Source organism: Myiozetetes cayanensis, unplaced genomic scaffold (assembly GCF_022539395.1).
Source record: "Myiozetetes cayanensis isolate MyiCay16 unplaced genomic scaffold, myiCay2020 scf3, whole genome shotgun sequence".
NCBI classification, from domain to species: domain Eukaryota; kingdom Metazoa; phylum Chordata; class Aves; order Passeriformes; family Tyrannidae; genus Myiozetetes; species Myiozetetes cayanensis.
This window is the reverse complement of record NW_026087521.1, coordinates 29,708,629-29,731,120: the sequence shown is the minus strand read 5'-3', so window position 1 is coordinate 29,731,120 and position 22,492 is coordinate 29,708,629. Positions and strand designations below refer to the sequence as shown.

At 38.6% G+C, this 22,492-nt stretch overlaps 1 protein-coding gene across 2 annotated transcripts; it reads left to right on the top strand.

The window, feature by feature from the left end:
* The first annotated feature begins 211 nt into the window (after positions 1–211).
* PUS7L (pseudouridine synthase 7 like) lies at positions 212–12,218 on the top strand. 2 transcript variants are annotated; one of them, XM_050324486.1, is made up of 8 exons: positions 212–1,338; positions 2,008–2,167; positions 3,727–3,922; positions 6,641–6,739; positions 8,266–8,347; positions 9,652–9,929; positions 10,441–10,494; positions 11,086–12,218. In XM_050324486.1, exons 1-8 carry the CDS (start codon positions 444–446, stop codon positions 11,407–11,409), a joined length of 2,088 nt encoding a protein of 695 aa, XP_050180443.1. In that variant the 5' UTR covers positions 212–443; the 3' UTR covers positions 11,410–12,218. The 2 variants fall into 2 exon arrangements, with proteins under 2 accessions (XP_050180443.1, XP_050180444.1); XM_050324487.1 differs by having other exon boundaries at positions 1,186–1,338; positions 2,022–2,167.
* Positions 12,219–22,492: the final 10,274 nt, after the last annotated feature.

Sequence of the window (22,492 nt, the reverse complement as noted above, 5' to 3'; positions counted from 1 at the left end):
GGGTTCGCTCCTTTCTTCCCTTTTCCCCCGGACCTGCGTGAGTTGGTACCGGCCTTGGGCCCCTTTTCCCGTCGGGGGGTGTCGTGGCGCCTCCTGGCGGCCCTGCAGGAGGCTCGCGGAGCCGCGGCCCGCCCGGCCCCCATCCCGGCCCCCATCCCCGCCTCCATCCCCGCCTCCCGGCCTCCATCCCTGACACCATCGCTGCTCCCATCCCCGCCTCCCGGCCTCCATCCCTGACACCATCGCTGCTCCCATCCCCGCCTCCCGGCCTCCATCCCTGCCTCCCGCCCTTCCTCCCTGCCTGCCTGCTGTCCTCGCTCCCTCCCAGCCTTTCAGCATCCTTTCCTGTAGCAGCTGTTCCTATCCGCCCCGTCCCTCCCCGTTTCCCACCCGCTCCCGTTGCAGGCGCGGCGGGCCCCGCCTCGGGCAGGGCAGGCCCGGCCATGCTGCCCTCCTTCAGTTACCTGACCGAACACACGGGCTTCCGCGGCACCATCAAAAACTCCCCCGCCGACTTCGTGGTGACAGAAATCGAGGTGCCCGAGGGCTTCCCTGGGGACAGCAGGGCTGTCCTGCCTCAGGAAACGAGCGAGGCGCCGCCGGAGCGGAGCGGGCCGTGCCCGCGGCAGCCCAAGCAGCGAAGAGCGGAGGCCCCCGGCCCGGGTGCTCCCCCGTGTCCCCGGGGAGCTGCTCTCGGCACCCCGGAGCGCGCCCCGGGTCGGGCGGGCGGCGGCTGTGCTGCATCCCCCGGCAGAAAACAGCGTGAGGGATCACCTGAGCCGAAATCCGGCCTCGAGGAAGCCAGACTGGAGTCCTTACTCGGCAAACCCATGAGCGAACTGCTCGATAAGTTTGCTTGCGATCTGAAGCAAGCGTGGGGCTTCGAAAAAATTCCGAATGCTGGCACTAGGGAGCTCTCGCTAGGAACCAGGCTGGACAAGAAAAGTCGGGCTGATTTACACAGTGCTGTTAGGCAGAAATTCCCCTTTTTAGTCACTGTTACAAAAGACAATGAAATGATTGTAAAAGGAAATGCTGATTACAGAGAACTTTGTCAGTTAGTGACTGAAAAGGAAGCAAGTGACTTTTTTAAATTTTTAGATGCAAAGCTGGAAAATTCGACGTTTTCTTTTGAGCCTGATGGAAACAAAGAGCACAGAAAACTAGTTCACCACTTTCTCAATAGAAAATTCGGAAAACTTTTAGAAACAAAGTCTTTTACTGTGACAGATGTCAATGATCAGCCTAATATGTCAATAACGGTACGGTTTCGAGAAAAATGTGGGTCCAGAAAAAGGTCTGCTGGTGGTTCCCAGGAAAAACAAGATGTTTATACAGGTAAATACTACATTTTTAGTGAAGGTGTGAGGTATTACTGTGTTCTGTAGTAAGACTGAAACTCTGAAACATTCTTCTATGACACATAGGCCCGATTAACTCATTTTTTAGGCTGAAATAAATCATTATCAATGTAAGTGTAGTTACATTACTGGAGAATGACATGGATGAATCAAGTTACTGGAGTGATTTTAAATTACCTGTTCTGTGATAAAGGTGACAGTTCTTTTGGTTGTAGCACTAACTGTGGTGTTCTTAGTGTGTTAACTTTCCCTTAAAAGTAACTGGGTGATGTTAGGAGGTGTATCTAGATGTTGAACAAGTTAGGTCAAATTTGATATATGATCTCATTCCTACAAGCAGTTGGTTTCTGATTTAGAGAATGTTTCTAGAATACATCAATGCATGTCTTTTGAATTGTGTTTCATTTACTTGGGTACTGTTTTGAAAGGGTTTTCTGGTTGTTCTATGTTTTGTGTACTGTGTCTTTACTTTTTCTCTGTGCTGAAAAAGTCCCATTTCCTTTCTTTTTGTGGGGTGGGAGGACTGTTTCTTTACAGTTTCCATGCTGTTACAGTTTGAGGGGAAGAACATGCCCATCTGTCATGGCAGAACGCCTGTACTATTTAGAAGTGCAAATTCCCAGTAATTCTGAGATGATTGTTTCAGCTTTCACCCTTCAGAAAGCAAATCTAGAAACACTAGAAGCAATCGGCTTGTTGGCGGCAGAACTTGATGTTCTTCCTTCAGACTTCAGTTACACTGGCATCAAAGATAAGAAGGCTATCACTTTCCAACCTATGGTTGTGAAGAAGGTGACTCCTGAGAGGTACTTAGAATCTGGGTGCATTCAGTTTGGCACATAATTTTATATGTTAATAAGTGTTATTAAATTAATATGTTAATAATCTGGTGCAGTCTTTTGAAATGTTTTTACTGATGTGTCTTCCCTTTGCCTGTATTGGAGGACAGTGGAAATAGCTTTTTGTGCCTTATATGCAGCTTAGCAGAATATGCAGCTTAGCAGTGAAGTTCCTCAGTGGGAAATTCAAAGAAAAGTGTTGCCTTTCTCTGTATTTTTCATAAAGCAAATATACTGTATTGTCTTGAACAGCAGTCTTGCAATTCATGCTCAGGGGATCCACCCACTATCTGGAACTGAGAAGAAGCCTATGCTACAGGATGCAACAGGTTTCCATATACTGTCAAAGTATTGTCTTGTGATCCCCAGACAACAACTTAAATGCATTACAGTGCTACAAAACTAAAGTAAATCATTACAAATGTACTTTGGACAGATGCTGTCTTTGAGTGTTAAGTATCAACTTCTGTCATGTTGTCCAGTTAAGAAACACAGGGCTAAATAAAGAAGATATCACCAAACCTGAGGGAAGGAAATACATTCTGAACAATGTGTTAGTAATACAAGATGTGCCTTTCCATTCCTCGTTTTTGTTACTTTTTGTAGCCAAGTGAATGATTAAAAAAAAAATACATATATTAAGTTTCCCACAGTAACAGAAAAAAATTTCCTGAGTCAAAACCATAATTTATTTTTTCCTCAGCTTTAACTTTCTAGTGGGCTTTGGTCATAGCAACAAAGTACCCTTTAGGAAAGAAGAAAAATAGAATTTATGGTTTCAGGATTTATTACTAAAATAAGTGTATATCAGTGGTAAAATTCCACTGCAAACTGGGCTGTAGGGCCAGTTGTCCAAGAGATAATTAGCAAAACTTTGCATTAGTGCTTAAATGATGAAGCAAAATAGGTAAATGCATTCAAACCACTACTGCAAAAGAAGAAATAAATAAATTTTATAAATAAACAATTTATGAAGTTATTGAAATACTGCTTAGAATGTAAGATTTTATGCTGAAAGTTTCCTTTAATTTGGATGACTGTTATTTACACATAAGAATAAAGGGATTGATTGCATATTTTAAAGGACAAATACTTGAACTGTCAGCTGTGTTTCCAATTACAAGCATGTACAAGCACATCCAGGCAATCAGTGTGCAGGGAGATTATGTTTTGGAGGGGTTTTTGTTTGTTGTTGTTTGGTTTTTTTAATGAAAATAAGGATTTTAGAACTGAAAAGTAAATAAATTACTTGGTTTTCAGTTTAAAAAGAATTCAAAATTCAGGATAGTTACCTTGAGAAAGTTCAATGAATTGCTTCGTTCCAATATCTGTCAATATCCTATAAGTGCAAATGACGCAAATATTTAAAAAGTATTTGTTTTGGTTTTCTCATGATAGTCTGTTTTACATCCCACTTTATTTTTAAGAGCTTTTTAATTCTAATACAAAGGTGAAGAAGACATTTATTAGAAGTTGGATAGCTTTTATAGAGGAGGATTTGTAATTTCTCCCACTTATTTATGTAGGTTGAAAGAAATTGGAAACAAAATCGAAAAAAAGGGCATGAGAATATACAACATACGTTCAACATGCCAGCACCTCAGGCTTGGTCAGCTGAAAGGCAATCACTTTGACATAGTTGTGAGAGATCTACAACAGCACAGTCATGACTCTTCTGCAGATTTAAAAAAAAGAATATCTGAAGCAATGGAAAATGTTCAGGTAAGAAAAGCCTCATGGTTGCCAATAATGAACAGTTTTAATTCTTTGGTGTTAAAAAGAATACTTTTAAGAAGAATGTTTGTAATAGCACAGTAATGGCAATATTTCATGATTTTGATGCTTCTTGTGGTTTTATGTCTTTCCTGCATTACTTATGGAATCAGAAGTAAAACTACCTTCCAAGGAGAGACCACAAGTGAATTCATTGTGTGTTATGGACTGCAGACCCCAAAGTGGTTGTCCCAGTTTAAATGAGACAAGGGTCTTTTGCTGACGATAGGTTAGGAGAAAAGACCCAAACTTCTCTTTCTAAGCAATTATAAATCCAAAATTAAGAGGCTCTGATTGAAGGAAAACAAATTATGGAAAAGGGAAAATAACAGCCCTTTATTAAAAGGTATGTGTGTGTTAACAGAAACTACCAAACAATACTCCTATACCCACCAATAATCACCTTCAAGAACAAAACTGATAAACCGGCAAAAGGAAAATGAAACAGTTCAATTTTTTGCACCCTTTGGTGCAGTTCCAACCACAGTCAGCAGAGGGCGCTGTCGGGTCACTGGAGATGCAAAACTTGTAATGTCCTATAGTAGTCACCAGGTGGCGCTGTTGGATCACTGGAGGAGCAGAACTTGTAATGTCCAGTGCCCATCACCAGGTGGCACTGTGAGATCCCTGGTTGCCACCACGTGGGTTGGGGCAAGGGGAAAATACAACACCCCCCAGCGTATATCGGAGAAAAACCAAAACCAAAAAAAAACCACCTCGATTCCCCTTCCCTTCCCACACTGGGAAAGGAGGGGGGCGGAGAAATAAAATAAAAAAAACCCAGCAATAAAACAGAAAGTTCTCCCAATGGAAGAAAACTCATGATCTTCAACTAGTTAGAATCCACCTCAGGCAAAAACTGCAGCTGGGAATGGCTCAGGGCAAAAAAAGAAAGCAGCGAGCTTCTCAGATGACGACCTGTCCTGTGTCCCCAGCCCCAGCCACACACCGGCACACACACACCCCAGCCCCAACCACACCGTAGCCCCCCCCCAACTCCTCCCACTTCATTGCCCAGGAGACAAGAGAAAAAAGTAGAGTGCAAGTCCTTATCTGCCTTGTCTCCTAGGAGACTAATGTCCGGCCATCAGCCATGGGGGCTAGGTCTTTTGTACTCTGAAGTGCTTATCTTGATAACCAGGGGCGAAGGGAGAAAATTCTTCACTTGCCTTATGAGAGCTAGCTAAAACCACGACAGTGGTGCAGCAAAAGACATGGGAAATTCAATAGCAAATGAGTATGGGTATATGAGCCATTGCTGCACAGACCTTAAGCCAAAGTGGTGGGTTTCACTGCAGGATTTGAAGGGGGAAAGAATATAGTTACTCATATGTATGTGTGTGTGTGTATATATATATTTATATATACATAATACATATGTCAACTGGTTGCCTTCTCTGTTTGTGTGAGGAACATGCACGGTTGGCTTAGGTGAAAAACTTCCATGGCATGAACACACATAAAATGCCCATATCAGAGAAAGAAGGTCCCCTGAAATTCAGTGAATTTTGATTCTGTTATCCTTAGTCCCTGAAGAAAACTCCATCATCAGACATTCTTAAGCCACTAAGAAAAATAAAAGCAAATAATGGAAAGAAAAAACTGTAGGTGTTTTTTACAGCATTAATTTTCTTGCGTTATCTTTCTAAGTAATAACTATAGTACAAATTACTTTAAGAAGATTAATCCAGGAATGAGGTCGTGAATGAAAACTACCCAGTGTGCGTAAGCAAAATACATTACATGTATTTTGGAAATTAATTTTATTATTGAAAAAAACATTTAGCCAGTAGTATAATGCTTTTCTCTCTCTCTGCTCCATCTGACTTGTTTTGTTTTACTGTTTGGAAAATGAAAACAAATTCCTACAATTGTGTGTCTTGCTTTATTAGATTTGCCTTACTGGTCAGGTGATGAATGACAAAACAGGATGTGTATTAATCCAAACTATGGATTTTTCACCTTCCATGAAAGCAAAATTGCATATGGGACCTATGAATGTCCAAAGTGAGGTTATATAGTTTGAACTGAATAACCATTTCCAAAACAATTACCATATGTTTTTTCTTGTCTACTCTATATATACTTACTATTTTCCAGAAAAAGGTGTTCTCATTGTGTCACATGACTGAATTTACTTCTCACGTGTGACCTAGAACTCACCAGGAGATTTAAAGTCCCAATTAGCAGAAGTATTCACGCTTGACCTTTATATTACAATAGTAGTAGAATTATATAACATGGAAAAAAATTTGTATTTTTCAGAAAAAATGTCCAGCAGTGTTTATTGTTCATTGCCCGTGCTATGCTGCATTTTCCTGAGTAACAATTTCGTAATACGATGCATATAAGAAGCTCGATTACTTAGACTTGACCTGTAGTTCTATTTATAATAACTAACTATATAGAAATAATTTTGTTTCACTTACCTGAGTTTGTTTTAATGATGTGAAGACAACAGTAGAACTTGATTGTCTTTTTAGATGTTTCTAAATTAAGTACCAAAATATTGTAATGAATCATGAGTAATGCTTTTGTTATGTATTATTTCTGATTAAAAAACCCTGTTTGTATGCATTTGGGATGTAAATATAGATGTGTGTGTTAGTCTTACTATGGTACCTGATATTTTCATGCTTTTAACGTATTTATTCTTTACCATTCTAGACAAAAGGTTTTGTAAATTACTACGGACCTCAGCGATTTGGACAAGGACAAATTGTTCAGACAGATCAAATTGGATTGGCTTTACTGAGTGAAAAAATGGTATTTCTGTTTTGTAATTTAAATAGCTATTGTCAAGACAATTTCACATTACTGTTGCAATGTCTAGGGCTGGAGTTGTGCTTCCCAGTGAACAATTTCTTTTGTAAGAGAAACCCATCTGTGTGCTGGAAGCAATTGTCAGATCAGTTTTGACAACAACATAAGCATGAAGATCTTCATACTTTAACAAATAATCTTTTTTTAAACAGCAGGTGCAGATTTAAATAGTTCAGGAAGTGATTTTTCTGTCTGTGATTGGAATGTGATTGCGATTGTCTTCATGCCACTTGGCACGAAAGTGGTTGCGTTCCATACAGGGTTTCAGTACTGAATTTATTCATGGTTCTGATTGCCTCCTAACTTTGAGCTGGACCTCTTTATCCTGTTTGGGGTCTGTTTACTTCTTAAAAAAGTCACATAGGTTCCTAAGATACGATTTGCTTTTTCAATGCAATGGTGATTTAGCTGCTGTATAGAAGAGGTTGCTGCTTTCCATTATTCCTTGGCTACTTTCCCAAACTCAGTTCTGAGTGATTACCCCTTTGTAACCTAAGGAGAGCTTATTTCCTAATAATTCATAAGATAAGAGAAATATACTTTTCAATGTATATGATACGGTACTTGGCACAAGTCTAAAGACGAATCACACACTACAAAGTCAAAAGGATACCTGAGTATCCTATTCTTCTAATCTTGTTTTGATTCTAAGAAAAGTCAGGAAAACTTATCTTCCAAATATAAGAGGGCAGTCCATGAAAGTTAGTGTTGAGGTATCTGACATTTAGAATTCTGGTATGCTGGCAGTTGGTGCCAGGTGCCAGTCCGTGGGTAATAATGATTTAAATCTCTACTCTTAACTCAGTTACTTTAATTTAAAACAGGTAGGAACTAGTACCTATATTAAAAATGTACCAGTGTGTTCTTTCACAGTCCAGTGCGGAGGAGGACAAGAGCCAGATGTCACAAATGGGTCTAAGTGCAAGCAAATTGAGTGGCTCCACTGATGTTGCAAGTAGCAGAGATTACTGTAGTGTTTTCCTTGTCACAGTGTCATCTAACCTAATATGGATTGGTATTTTTAAGAAAAAAGTTAAAAAACCGAAAGATTGTTGTCCCTCTGTATGAGACTGTAGAAAATGTTCAGTCTAAATTATGCATGAAGCATGCAGTAGGAAAAGAAGGACCCTTCCTGTTCAGGATAGAAAGATGACAATTTAAAGTGGAGAAGTTTTAACTGGATGATCAAGAATAGTGACTTATTTTTCACAGAGCTTTAAAAACTGTCTTGTGTCTTCTCAATTACTAAATCTTGCCTTTAATTTGAGAAGGAACACAACACATTGTTCTGCAGCTCATGGCATTTTCTGTAAAAGGGAGAATTTGACTTTGCCCTTAAAGAACTGATACAATTTTGAGACCTTGCAGAATATATTAAGACAGAATTGGATGCATGATTGTCTGTATAGTTGACAAATAGTTATATTTAACTGCAAAAAAATATAAATTATTAATATTCTTCTTTAAAGGTGGAAGCTGTGAAGTTGTTCTTCACGCCTGAAGATACTGATGATCCTGTAAACAATGCAAAAAGATACTTTCTTCAAACTGGTATGTCCAGGTTGTTTGTCTATATATTTATTGAGGGTCAGTACTGTGAGAGTAACGTCTTATTGCACAGGGAGATACTTCTTATTTTTCCACTGCTTTATGCCACTTATACTTTATTCTGTGGAACTCCATAATACTTGAAAATTAGATGAGAATGAGGCCCTAAATGTGCAAAATAGTGGAAAATTAATGTACTTCAGGTGCCAGACAGTATAGAAGCAAACCCTGTATATCACAGTGCTGGAAAAGACTAAGATCATTTTATCATAGGATTTTTGGCCGCTTTCCATCTGTCTGCTTTGGGACTATAAACTTATCCTCCCTAATAAGAGAAGTATACAGGAATGTGGCACCCAGCTAATACTCAGCACTTAACACATCTCCTTTCTTTCTGTCTTGGACTAAAATCAGTAAAATATGTCAAAAGAAGTATGCTAAGTGCTCTGTTTGCCATATTTATTACTTTTGTCATTCAACTGAACTTTCTGTCCAAAACTAAAAATTTGGGGTTGCTCTCAACTTCAAATATATTTTTGCTTTTCAAATATCCCACATCTATTAGCCTACTTACCCATCTATCTGTAGATTGATAGAACAGTTATGATATATAGCTTCAAATGACACAGATACGTTTCATTTCACAAGAAAATAGAAGGTGGATCATTCTGTTCTGTACATTGCTGTATGATGCATGGAAAGACATTGATGTGGACTCTGAAAGAAGCTGCTTGCCTTTTCCTGAAAGCAAAAGGTAAAAGGCTATGCAAAAGGCTCCATCAGGTAATCACTGGTAATGAGAAAATATGTAAACCATAAAATTTTAAATATACAACATTGTTATAGTGTAGTACAAATCTGATTAAATATATTTTCGTCTTGGTTGAGGCTCAGACTTCCCAGTGGCCAATGTAATTTGTACCTTTAAAATAAAGACATGTTTTTACCCACTGTGAAATACATGTTCTCAAATGATGCAAGGTAGTGGTTTAACGTTCCTTTATAGCTTGGTTTTTACTTTGTTACCTGATCTAAAAAAAACCTTAGGAATGATGAAATAAGTTTCTAAAAAAAAAAAGGCAAATTACAAACTAGACTGAATAACTGAATGACTGATATTTTAATTTACAATGCATGAAGTAATAAAATTCACAGGACTGTTGGTAGGCATATTAGATGAAGTTCATCTAACATAGTGTGTGGAAGGAAAGGAAATAATAACCTAAAGGCTTAAGTGTATTTTTTTCCTCTCAGGTAATATTTGCAAAATCAAGGATTACTTACATGGTTATTTTTGTTTATACCAGAAGATGCAAAGGGCACTCTTGTGATGCTGCCAGAATTTAAAGTAAGAGAGAAGATGTTGCTACGAGCTTTAAATCGCTATGGTGTAAATCATGAAGGTTGCACCAAAGGATGGCTCAACATTCCTCATTCCTTGCGCATATTCTATGTCCATGCTTATTGCAGTAAAATTTGGAACGAAGCAGCATCATATAGGCTGAAGATTTATGGCTTAAAGGTGGTTGAGGGTGATCTTGTCCTCTCAGAAGAAAATGATAAAAGCATTTCCCTGAATGACAAGGTGAGTCTTCCCAAAGTAGTTTCTTGTAAAAAAAAAACCCAAAAACCAAAAAACCCAACAAAACAACAAAAAAACCCTCACAAACGAAACAAAACCAAAAAACCCCAAACAACTTAATACCCTTGAATGCATACTCAGACATACACTAAAGCCTTTATTTTGGTTCATTCATTAAAATATTTAATATTAGTGACAAAGTTGAAAAATATGATCTAGCTGATGCAAAAGAAGGTTGCATTGACTTAGTTAACTTCAGACTCAAAGAATATTAGTGGTAGCTAGCATCAGTAAATATCTATTGCAATGCCATGTATCAGTAAACTAATTACTTTATATTAAGCATATCTTAAGATTTTTTCCATCCCTGAGTTTATTGTCCTTGTAGCAGTCAATTAACGTTAGAGTCCTTTACAAGTTTGGGAGTACAATGCTTAATTCCTAAAACAAAGTATATGTTTTTACTTTTTTAAAAGTTGGTGCTTTTTCATTAACTTCTTAAATGTTTTGTCAGGTTCATGTAGTCACTGCTTCAGAAGAGTCAGCTAAAAAGTATTCTATATACCAAGTAAGTCTGTATGAAAAATTCTGAGTTGTTGATCTCTTTATTTCATTAAAATGTTTTGTTTTAAATAAAATGTGATTAATTTAACTGATGTAGTCTTCTTCCCTGCCAGAATACATAATAAAGAAAACACATGTAAACAAACTCCGCTCTCATAACAAATTTACTTTGTAATGGAAATAAGTACAGTGTCATTTGCAGTATGGCAATATTTATCATGAAGCTGAATACTTTGAAAAGTTTTCAGTCTACTGACCTAAAAAAATTTCAAAAATAGTAGGCATTCTAATTTTTTAAGGTTTCAGATTGTGTAGTTGTGTAGTCTTACATGGCAACTGAATGTCTTTATTGCTGTATCTTTGCCAACAAGCAAGGCAATTCATTTTAATATATTCCTTGTTTGTTGTAGGAATCCTGATACATTGATTATGTTTTCTGCATTAATTGCGTTTGACATACCTGCAGTGCTTTGGTTTACTGGTTCAGGCCCCAAAAAACACAAGGATTAAAAACATTGTTATTACATGTATTTAAAGGAGAATGGGTGTTAAGTTACTTCAGATATATTTGTTGTTTTGTTTTTTTTCTTTGAAGGTAGTTCTTCCAATGGTGGGACATAGTATCAAGTATCCCAGTAATAAAGTTGGACAGTGGTACCGTGAAAGACTTTCTAAGGATGAGCTGGAAATGTGCAAATTCAGAGTGTCTCCATTACAGCTGAATATACCTGGATGCTACAGACTCATTTTGAAGAATGTTCAGAATCTGTCGTATTTTTTGGAAGGGGATGAAAAAGGGATCAAAATTGAGGACAACCATCTGAATGATTTAAAAGTCTCTCTTCATATATCATTTGACCTTGATCCTTCATGTTATGCAACGGTCTGTCTGAGAGAAATAATGAAATGTGACTTTTAAGATTCCACTTCGTGAAAGATTACAGGAATATTGTACAATGTTGATATTTTATGTGTAATGCCAAGAACATAAGGGAGAATAACCGGTTCAAATCATGAACAGGAAAAATTTGTAGACTCAGATTCATACAGATTAGGAAAATAACTCATGAAAATCCTTTGGAATACTCAAAAAACTATACATGCGAAGCATTGGGGTAAAGCTATATGTTATACCAGGCAAGTCTAACAGAACTTAAAGAAACCATGGGCAGCTAACATGAATTTTCTCTTTGCGTAGATATCTGACTTGCAAAGTTAAATCCTGGAAAAGTATTCACAGCAAAGAAATGTATCTTGTGTTTCATAGTGGGTTTTTTAATGTTTTATACTAAATCCTGTTCAAGCAATAATGTTAGAAGTTTGCAGCCTACAGGTATCAAACTGAAAAGTTGCTGTACTGAGGTTCGCTAAACATACTGTATTTTCTTTTTATGTAGGCACTTAATGTTAAAAGGTAAAAGTCCTTAGTCAACAGTGACAAATCATCTGTTTACTTTATCAGACATTTGATGAATGCCCCAACTTAAATCAATGCTAAGGATTCCAGTATTAAGTTAGTGCCTTTTCCAGTAAGCTCCCCAAGATGAGGCGGGTACTTAACATCACTGAAAAACCATTTATAATAAAACCAAAACTATGTTATGTTGTTTACAGGATAAAGAGTCTGTTCCTGTTACTGTGAAGCCTTATGCTAGCATGAAAATTATTAATGGAACCAACTCTGGAAAAAAAACTTTTATATTTTTTTCTTGATTAAAAATAAAAAAAGAGGCCGTTAACTGTGATAAAAATGAGTGGATTTGTGAAAAGGGGGAGAACAAAAAAAATGTCATTTACCTTGACTTTAGCGAGGTGTTTGGCACTGTCCCACAATATTTGTGAAACCGAGTTAGGACATTTTGGTTTGGATGGGTGGACAACCAGATGGGTAAAAAAGTGGATGATGAGGCTCAGGGAGTAGTGATTAACAGGTCATCTTCTACCTAGAGTATCACTGGGATATCTTCTGGGCCCTATCCTCTTTAATGTCTTTGGCAGTAGCCTGGACAAGGGAATGGGTTCACCTTCATCGACTCTGCAGGTGACACCAGATTAAGGGATCAAATGGATATTATGGAGGATCAGGCTGCTGTTCAGGAACAGGCCAGCAGGAACCATATGACATTCAGGAAGAACAAATGCAAAGTGCTGCCTGAGGGAAGGAAGCACCCATGCAGCAGCCCAGGCTGGGGAGCAGCTCTGCAGGAATGGCTCCAGGAACCTGGTGGGCAGCCCAACATGAGCCAACTGTGCCTTGGCAGCACAAATGACCAAGAGCCTCCTGGAATGTGTTAGCAGGGGCACAACCAGTAGGTCAAGGGAAGATATTACATCTCATTTTTCAGTGCTTGTTGGATCACATTTAACCTCTACATTCAGTTTTGGTTCCTAGCACAAGAAAAAAATAAATAAACTGGACCAAGTTCAGCACGGGGCCTCTCAGCTATTACAGGACTGGAGCCCTTGCCGCTGAGGACGTGCGGAAGGAACTGGGCTTCTTCAGCCTGGAGAAGATATGTTTTGGGGGGGAACCAACAACAGCTCTCCAGTATCTATGAGGAGGTTAGCAAGAAGATGGAACCAGGCTCTTCATAGTGTGGCAGGAGGTGTTATGTTCCACTCTGCAAGAAAGAAGTAGCTTTCGTTTTTCTACCAATAAATCCCTTGGGGTGAATTAAAGTAAATCTAAACCAGATAATTGGTGTTTACAGATACATATAGATATATAGATATAGGGTTTATTTTAGAACAATTTGCAAAGGAAAACAGGTATATAGGTGTTTTGGTAGTTATTATCTATAGTAATGTGGCAATATAAAGGCATAAAGATATCACCCAAAAAATGTGTAAAGAAAAAGAGAGAAAGAGAGGGAAAGAATAAAGTTCCTGTTCACCACCCAGAGGCCTCTTATGAACTTGGTGGTTGTTGCTGGTGTCTTGGTCCATCAGGGAGTGATGGTGGAAGAAGCCTGCAAAACATGAAGTCTGGTGGGTTTATATACCCTCAGAAACCCTCCTGGTACGTTCCCTGTGTGTGAGGGGGTGTGCTGTTTTTGCACAATCATGCTGGCTTTGCAGGAACGAGTCAGAGGCTGGAGTTTTGCACAGTCATTTAGGCTGGAGGAGGGTGGTGTGTGTGATTTGGACGCATCCCCTGGTAAAAGTGGGGCCTTCTCTGGGGTAGTGGTGGGTGTGTGCACTGAGGGCCTTTTTTGACATAGCCTGGCTTGTAGGAGATGAGCATCACACAACCAGAGACTCGCCACTGGCCTCCATTATATATGCATCACATGCCCAGAGACACACCTGACGACTTGCCCCCAGGCCTCCACAAAATTACCAGTTTGTAGTCTATGGTCTCTCCTGCCCTCAGCCTTTATCTTCAATCTCCTGGCAGGAGGCTTCTTTGCACAGCTTGCTACAGCAGCGATGTTTTAAGGCAATTAAAAAATCCAGTTCCTCACAGGAGAACAAGAGACAATGAGCATAAAGTTGAAATGAGATTCAGTTTGGGTAAAAGGAAAGTCTTTTTCCCTGTGAGGACAGTCAGGCAGTGGAACAGGTTGCCCAGAGGCTGTGCAGATTCCATCTGAGGAGGTTTTTAAGACCAAATGGGACAAATCTCTGAGCAACTGTCCTGGTTTCAGCTAGGGTGGGATTAATTTCTTCTCATTAGCTGTTCAGTGCTGTGTTTTGGATTCAGAATGAGAATGGAATTGATAACATATTGATGTTTGGGGCTTTTTTTCTAAGTTGTGTTTATCTTAAGAACTTTTTTCTTGTCTTATACTTCCTCTGCCTGTGAGGACATATGCAAAAGAATTTAGGGGGGAACATAGCTAAGACAGGTGACCCAAACTGACTGAAGGGATGTTCCACACCATAGAAAGTCATGCCCAGTATACAAATTGGTGGGAGTTACCTGGAAGGGAAACTGATCTGGGCTTGGGAAGGGGTGTTTGGCATTGGACAGCAAGTGATAAGCAATTGCATTTTGCATCACTTGGGTTTTCCCTTTTTATTATCATTATTGTTATAATTTACTATTATTACTGTCTTTTACTTTATTTTCAATTATTAAACTGTTCTTATCTCAACCTGCAAGTTTTACTTTGATTCTCGTCTCCATTCCGCTGGAGTGGGGGGGAGAAAGAGGAAGGTGAGCTAGCAGTTTCCACTGCTGAATTTCTAGCTGGGCTTAAACCATAACAGCAACCAGGGCTGATCTCAGAGACAACCCTGTTTTGTGGAGGCAGTTGAACTAGGGACCAGAGACCTTCCAACCTGGATTGCCCTGTTATCCTAAGCACAGTATTGCAAGTGCTTATTCAACCTGTAGATGGCAGCATGACTTAAAACTAGAATGGGAAGGTCTACTCATTTTTACTGAGCAGAAATTAATAATATAAATTGATTTCTGTTTATGGCACCCATTTTTCAATTAATGCCAACAGCTGAGTATGATAAATTTCTCAAGCTTGAGAATTATATTAATAGTAAAAATAGAAATATAGAAATATAATTCACATAATTTCAATGCTTGTATAAAACTGTAGCAATGAAGGATCCAGATAATTCCATACCTTGAAAAAGGGGATTACTCTGTAAGTCTGTATCAGTAATTCAAAATTTGATCCTTAGCTTTTATATGGGGAAATAGACTGCCATGCGAACAACAGCTGCAGAGTCACTGTAGGTGAAGTGCAATGCTTGCTCTATTACAGTGCTTAGTCTACCTCAAGTTTATGGTATGCAGGCAAACTGATGAAAAAATCCATTTCCCTGCCATAACCCATCTGAGACAGCTTTGTTCCTGTCTTTGCTTTTCAGTATCACCTCTTCTATCTTCCACCTGCCCTTAAACCCTGCCCCCCTTCTCGAAAATTATTTTTAACTCAAGTAAAGTTGGTACAGCAGAGCTCAAAAAGAGTTGTCCTGTCAGCACTGACATGGTAAAGTGCTCCAGTGCAGACAGAAAGCTGCATGCAGTTACAATGACCAGAAGAAATAAGGTAGCACTGAAGTTCTATTTAAAGAGACTATTCTGGTCATCTTCCATGTGGCTCAAAAGAGTCTTGAAAACTGCCTCATCACATACAAGATTTGAATACAGGAAGTATTGGAAGTTGAGCCTTGATGTGGAAAAACACAAAAGGTTAGACTAAAAGGTTTTTTGATTGAAAGGTACGCTCTTTTAAAATAAAAGATCAGAAGATGGTGTTAAAAGAGTTCACCTATAATCATTTTAGGCTCATTTGTCAGTACTTCTATCAAACACTAAAAGGACTAACTAATCTTCTTAAGCAAATAATTCTTTCAGCAACTTTAAGGTGGAAGAGCTAATTATGTGTGCCCATGGGTTAAATTCCTATAACAGAAATGTTCTTCCAGGGAAAAGTCAGGTTAGCTGTTAGAGTGCTTGTATGGTAAACATCCTTTTTATTTCAGTGGGCATTTATTGGTAATTCATTCTCTTAGCCCTAGCAGCTATTTTGCAGAACTGTGCACATGAGTAGCTGAATTCGGAGAGTTCTGTATGAGCTCCCTAGGTATAATCCATATAAACAAAATATCTGTACATCTGCATTTAGAAGAGAAGATTATCATTGTGCACTGATCTGAGTTTAAGGAAAAGATTCATGTGTTAGTCATCTCTCATTTTACTAAGGACTTCTATTGCTACCATCCTTTTCTGATAAGCCTTAAAGCACTTTGCTAATACTAATAAAGACAGGTCTCTGATTCTATTCCTAACAAAAGGGTTTAAAGTTCAATGGCTGGTTGATTTTTTTCAGCACAGATGATAGATAATTGGGCATTTGAATGGGAGAAACACAAATGTTCCTAATCTTTAAAATCCTGTTACTTTTAATTCACTACAGATTTGACAACTAGTATTATCCTCAATGAGAATGTACAAATTTTCAGATCTTTCAGAATGAGATGGCTTAAAATTACATACCTATCATAAAGGCAGTTCAGAAGCCAGGTAGATGTGTGATTATTAGCCCAGCTCACTCATTAAAGTTCCATTAACTCCTCTCTCAGTGCCAGTGCCTGTCGGCTGGTGATTTGACCTCTTACACCCTGCTGATGAGGATAAACCTCCTTTCCTTTCTCTTGCAGAACTTCTGTCCATAATAGATGCTTAAGGTAACAAGCTGAGAAACTATTAACACTTTCCTTTCTTTCAGTCCCAGGTCATGCCTTGCAGCCCATTGGGTCAGATCTAGATTCCTCCAGGAGGAAATGAAACCAAGAGGTGAGAGGGTGAGCTCCAGCTTCAGGCCAAGCATACTAATATCCAAATAGAGAAGTTTGGGTTTAACTATATCAGTTAAGCTATGCATTTTTTTAATCTTAAGTTTGCACCTAAAGACCTGATAAAACATGCCCAAACACGTGGAATTGCTCCTTGTAGCAATGTTCACACCCTCCACCCTCCCTCAACAGGTTAAAATGGCTGGCGAAGGCAATACCTACCTTTGCCCTAACCTGCTAGTGGATACAGATGCTGTGTAAAGCCTGGCATTTTGATCAAGTCATATATCATCTTGACTGGGACACACAGTCCAGCTGACAACTATCCCACGGAGGCAGCTAAAAACGCATGGGTTTTTTCTTGTGTGAAAGGAGTTTCAGGCAGGAGTAATGGAGTCTTTTTGCTAGGAGTCACAGTGCTTCAGATTCAGCACTGAATTTCTCTGGGTCCTGCAGGCACCTACAGCCCTGACCAGCCCTGACACTTTCTGTGCCAGACTCTGCCCGGTCTTGCCCATGGCATTCTGCAAGGAACATTTAGATACATGCTATAACCAGACCATATAATTAATCCCAACACTTCCTTTGTAAAGTCACCTTCTTTTACACTTTGCAAATAATGCTTGTTACCTAAATGGTTGATAAATTATTAAACTGGATTACTTAAAAAATCCTGGAAAACTGCAGGGCAGAGTTCACCATCTCACGCTGCCCATAAGCCCTAAATCTCAGCTAGACATCTGATACAGATAGTAAAAGTACTTAGGTCCTACCAGCAAGTCCAAGGTAAAGAGGAGTTCTCTGTTTCACAACATTTTCACATAAACACAGACTCAGACATTATAGCAATGCCTCAAGCAGCCCATCAGATGCTTATTGTCCCTGAATAAAATATGATATAATGTTACTGTGATCAAACTCTTGTCTATTTTTTTTTTCCCAAGAGGAAAAAAAAATACACTCCATCAAATTATAAAGCTCTCTTAAAGGCTGAGAGTCCTCTACCTCCCTTTTACTCAGCCTCTCACAGCAAAGCTAGGGAAGTACATGTTGGGGTGTGTAAAAAGCAAAAGATCCTTTTCTAGATAAGAAGAAACTTTTGGGGTGAATGCTTTCAACTACTGGTTTAAGAGAAGTGTGATGAAGAGATGATTTTGGAGGCTGGGATGACTGCTACATGAAAAGGGATTATTGTTAAGATTGGTACTCTGTGGAATGGTGTTGAGAAAGGCAGGAATGGAGAGAGAGAGATGGTTTGAGAAGGTAACAGTGCTTGTAAAAAGAATTATATTGGGAAATGAATAATATGGGAGGAGATAGTAAGAGATTAGCAATTGTATCTGTTTGTGTAAATTGCCATAGCCCCATTTAACTCAATATTTCTTAGTGTGGGCTCAGTGTATCCATTTGGAGTGTGACTTGTACTCACCCACTATTGCATTTACTTGAGAGAAGGAAACCAGCCAATTTCTAAAATAGCAGTTCTGTTAAAAGCTGGAGTAGAGATCCTTGTCAGCTTGACTGGCAGGAGCCAGCTGAGATACTTCAGGGAATAGATAGTACAGTAGGGCTGCCAAGGAACACACTGATTAAAGGGCAGTTTAAAATAAAAGAGAATCTAATGGAGAAAAAACATGATTTTGGTCTACCTCACAGCCCATGCAGACTCAGTGTGATAATTGGGTCTAAGGTTTTATTTTATGCCCCTTGTTTTCAAAAAAAGCCAAAGGTTGTGTTCTACTGTTAATTTATAGCTGGTTTTTAGTACTTTTAAATCAGTAAATAGGAGAAGAACATTATATCACAACATATACCCTTCTCTCCTCCCCACATAATGCATTTTTGTGGTAGTTTACTCTTTTATTTAACACTGACTTCTTCATTTCACCTTCTCTTTGAAGCTGTTCCTCCCTCTGATTCTGAGAAGCATCTTCATCATAGGACCACCAAATAACTTGTACCCTGCTAAACCAGAATTGTGACTTTTCAATGCTAACCATTCCAGTCAGAGGACCTGCCATGCTCCTACAGTGTCCATCCTTGCCTACCCTGGGGACTACCATTCAACCTTGCATAGCTGTATTGGCATTTCTTCCCCATTTTGCTGGTATGGAAAGAGCTGTGTAAAGTCAAACTTCAGGACAGACAGTCAGTAGGACCTTAGATTCAGAAAGTCACTGCCTCATTTTCTTACTGATGAGCTCAGCCCTTCAGCTTTTCAGAGCTCTCCAGTATGGGCTCAAGGGTGTCACACATAGCAAGGGGAGACCCAGCAGAGTCCAGAGCTTGTCATACTTGAATTTACACAACAAAGACCTTAGGAAGGATAAGAGAAATAAGCTTGCAGAAGGCTGGTATATTGTCTTTGGCAAAGCAGCTGGCCTACAGCTGATACTTTTTCACTGAGGGCCTTTTTGATGCTGAATCTATTCAGGAACTGTGAAGTGATTTGTTATCTTCAAAGAACAGGTTTGTCTTTAGTGCTTTTAAGGCTTAGTTGAGCAAACAGATGAAGTGCTATTTCTACAGCGCAGTAAAAAAATGGCACTCTGTTCAGAATATAAAAAATTATAATGAATTGAAAAATGAGAATCAGGTGAATGAGAAAACTTTTCATCCTTGGAAACTTCTCCCTCCTACCTCATATATTAAAGCAATGTGGATGTAGAAGGTAAATACTTTACTGTGTAGGACAACTGTGTTTTATGCTGTAGTCTCTTAAGCTAACATCAGGAAATAATTGGAAAAATATATATCAAAGGTCTTTTCTTTGTCACATACAGTGTTTACTTTTTAACATAATTTTCTTCCAATGTTATAAATCTGAGAAAGGATACATGGAAAGAACTGATTAGCATTTATGCTGTCAGAACTTCAGCTGTCACTGCTATTTACTAGCCCCTTTTATGTTCTCCGTTGTACTATATGAGCAATTTTCTGATCCTTATAACATTCCTGGTTTCAGACAGAACTTTGTGCAGGTAGAACAATTCATAATTCAGTTTATTATTAGCATAATTGTCCATCTGAGGTAAAAACATCACAAGAAATTTGATTCTATGATTTAAACTGCTTTTAGGCATTAAACAGGAGATTTCCAGCCTGTCATATTTGTGGCAAGTGAGTAAAGAATAAAATAACATATTGTGCTGAGGTTTTTGTTGAAAGACCATTATATGTCTGTGAAAGAATGTTGAGGTAAAATCAGAGCCAGACAGACAAATTCACAAAAAATATGTGTGTGGGAAGGGCATTTGATTTTACATGCCATGGAGTCTAACCACAAAGGTTATCGGAGAGACCCATGTAGGCACAAAGTGTTCTGAAACAAGGTGTTCAGTCAAAAAAATTGCTGCTTTCCAGAGATGTGTATGGAGGAGAAACTGTGAAAACAGTGAAGTGACACATTCCTGGTGTTCTGTGTTCTAAGCACATTGACACATGCTTACTATAAAATAATTTGATATGCATTTCTTATTCCTAGAAGATCAGATTGATAGAATTCATATGAATCAGATTCCAGTTGGGACTACACATAGAGACACATATGCACAATGTGAGAAAATCTTTCTGATCCATCTCTGGTTCCTTGGAACATCTGAGGCAGAAGAGCTTTTCCAGGGTTCTTTGTTGCCCTTTGTTGGCTCTTCTTGGCAAGATCTCTGCGTTGGATCCCCACATTTATGAGTTCTGGTTATCTCAACTACAGACAGGTTATTTTACTGGGGTATAGCAATTTGCATCACACTACTAATAGGAATCAGAATGTGAGCACAATTTACTGCAGTTTTTCCCTTTTAATGGCTTAATTATCTATTTTAAAACAGAGTTATATAGAGTTGAAATAAAATCAAATCTGTATTAGCAGACTCTGAGATTAATATGCTTCTTTGTGGGGTTCACAATTAGTACATCACATATCTCCATTCTGTAGATGTTTCTTTTGTATCTGTCAGTATGCACAATAGATTAAACAGAATTTACTAGAATTTACTAGTTTATTATAGTACGTATTAGTATTGAGGTTGGCAGGAAATGTGCAAAAGTCTATTTTATGGGGTCTTATATATGATATAATTTACAGGATAAAGGGTGAGTTTCCAGGGCAGAAACCTGTGAGGAATAGAGATAAATTCAAGACAAAAAAAAAAAAAAGTGAATACTTCCCTTTAAAAACTGAGGCATTACTGATATTTCAGAAATCAGGCCTGCCTGAAAGATGAGAAAGTTTGGATGTTCTAGATGCTTTAGAGTGGAGCCAAGCTCTCTTTTACCCAGTTCATATGGGTCAGGAATATTCTGAGCCAAGCACACTTACAACCCTATCTACTAGCAGATACCCTGAGGCTGCCTTTTTCTAAGCAGTTTTGATGTTCTCAGACAAACTACAACAGTCAATAATGTAGTCAGACCGGGCGTGGCTTTCCCAGCCTTCATCCTGCTCTTAATCTTGCCATGTATGTAAGGAGGTTACGTGTGGACATAATTTGCAATTCCACATTAAAGAATTTTTGAGCTCTGTGCCTGCTTTCCTTAAAACCCTAGGAAATTACTGGATAAAAGAATATTACAGTAGTAATAAGAATAAAAGAATATTACGGTAGTAAAAAGAAAAATATTGAAACTCAGATTCCCTGTGCAATCTCAATTCAATCTTCTTCTGTGTCACTGTTACTATACAGCCCCATATTAATTATTTTTCCCACAGGAAAATGTGAAGGATGGATAGAGTTCTGAGGAAGACTAATAATTGTGTAGTGAAAGAGGCTTTGTCTTGTGATCTGTACTTTTGATGGAGGGGTCCATAGAGAAAGAAAAAATGGTCTTTTGTTTCAGGCAATTGAATACAGAATTGTAAAATGTGGAATTACAGCAGCTGAGTGCTGTGGAACTGGATTCTGTCCTTGCCTCCAGTACAAAATTCCTGTATAGTATTTATCAAGGCATTTAGCCACAGACTTTCAGACTTTTTACAAACTTGTCCTCAATTTTAGAGGAAAGCATTTTTGAGATCATGGGTTCTGATCTGCAAAGTAGTGAGCCATGAACTGAATTTGGAAGTAACAATACCTTGACTTTCCTTTTTTTAAAAATTCAACTGTAAGGGACAGATTTGTCACCTAAATTGAATAGAGAATGTGTCCTTTAATTTCTGCTCATCCATTTGGAGATAAACGATTCTTTCATTTTCAAAAGTATTTGAGAAAAATTTTTTACTGTTTGTGAGGCATGGCTGGTACTATAACATAACGAAATGCACACGAGGAAATCAATACATCTTTTCAGGGCAGGGTTTGAATTCTTGCATGAAGCCTAGAGCTGGGCACTGAGTGCTGAATGTCAAAAGACACTTTCTGGTGTTGCTGCTTGTCTGGTGTTAATTGCTGCTCTGTGCCTTGGATGAGACTACAGACTCATGGAAACACAGTGTATAACAATAGTATTAAAGTTATTTCTTGACAAATTGTCACAATGGCATTTAGTGACATTTTCTAATACTAAATGCTTGACCTTGAGTTTTCTGATGCATCCACTTTTGTATAAGCATTGATATCCTCACTGTCTTAACATAAAAATGAAACAGATCCTGAGGCATCTGAACAGTGCAACTCTTTTGCTTATGTGATCTCTTTTCAGAAGTAGCCCCAAAGGAGTAATTTCTTTTTATTGAACAAGCATTTGATATTCAGAGATAGTCTGAGAACCTGATCTGATCATCACTAGTGTCAGTGTTACATATC

What these genes read in the sequence shown, in the direction of transcription:
- PUS7L (XM_050324486.1), top strand. Translation starts at nt 444, where the DNA reads ATGCTGCCCTCCTTCAGTTACCTGACCGAACACACGGGCTTCCGCGGC. An exon ending in AAGCAATGGAAAATGTTCAG is followed by an intron (nt 3,923 to 6,640) that starts GTAAGAAAAGCC and finishes TTACCATTCTAG; the next exon opens with ACAAAAGGTTTTGTAAATTA. An exon ending in AAAAGTATTCTATATACCAA is followed by an intron (nt 10,495 to 11,085) that starts GTAAGTCTGTAT and finishes TTTTCTTTGAAG; the next exon opens with GTAGTTCTTCCAATGGTGGG.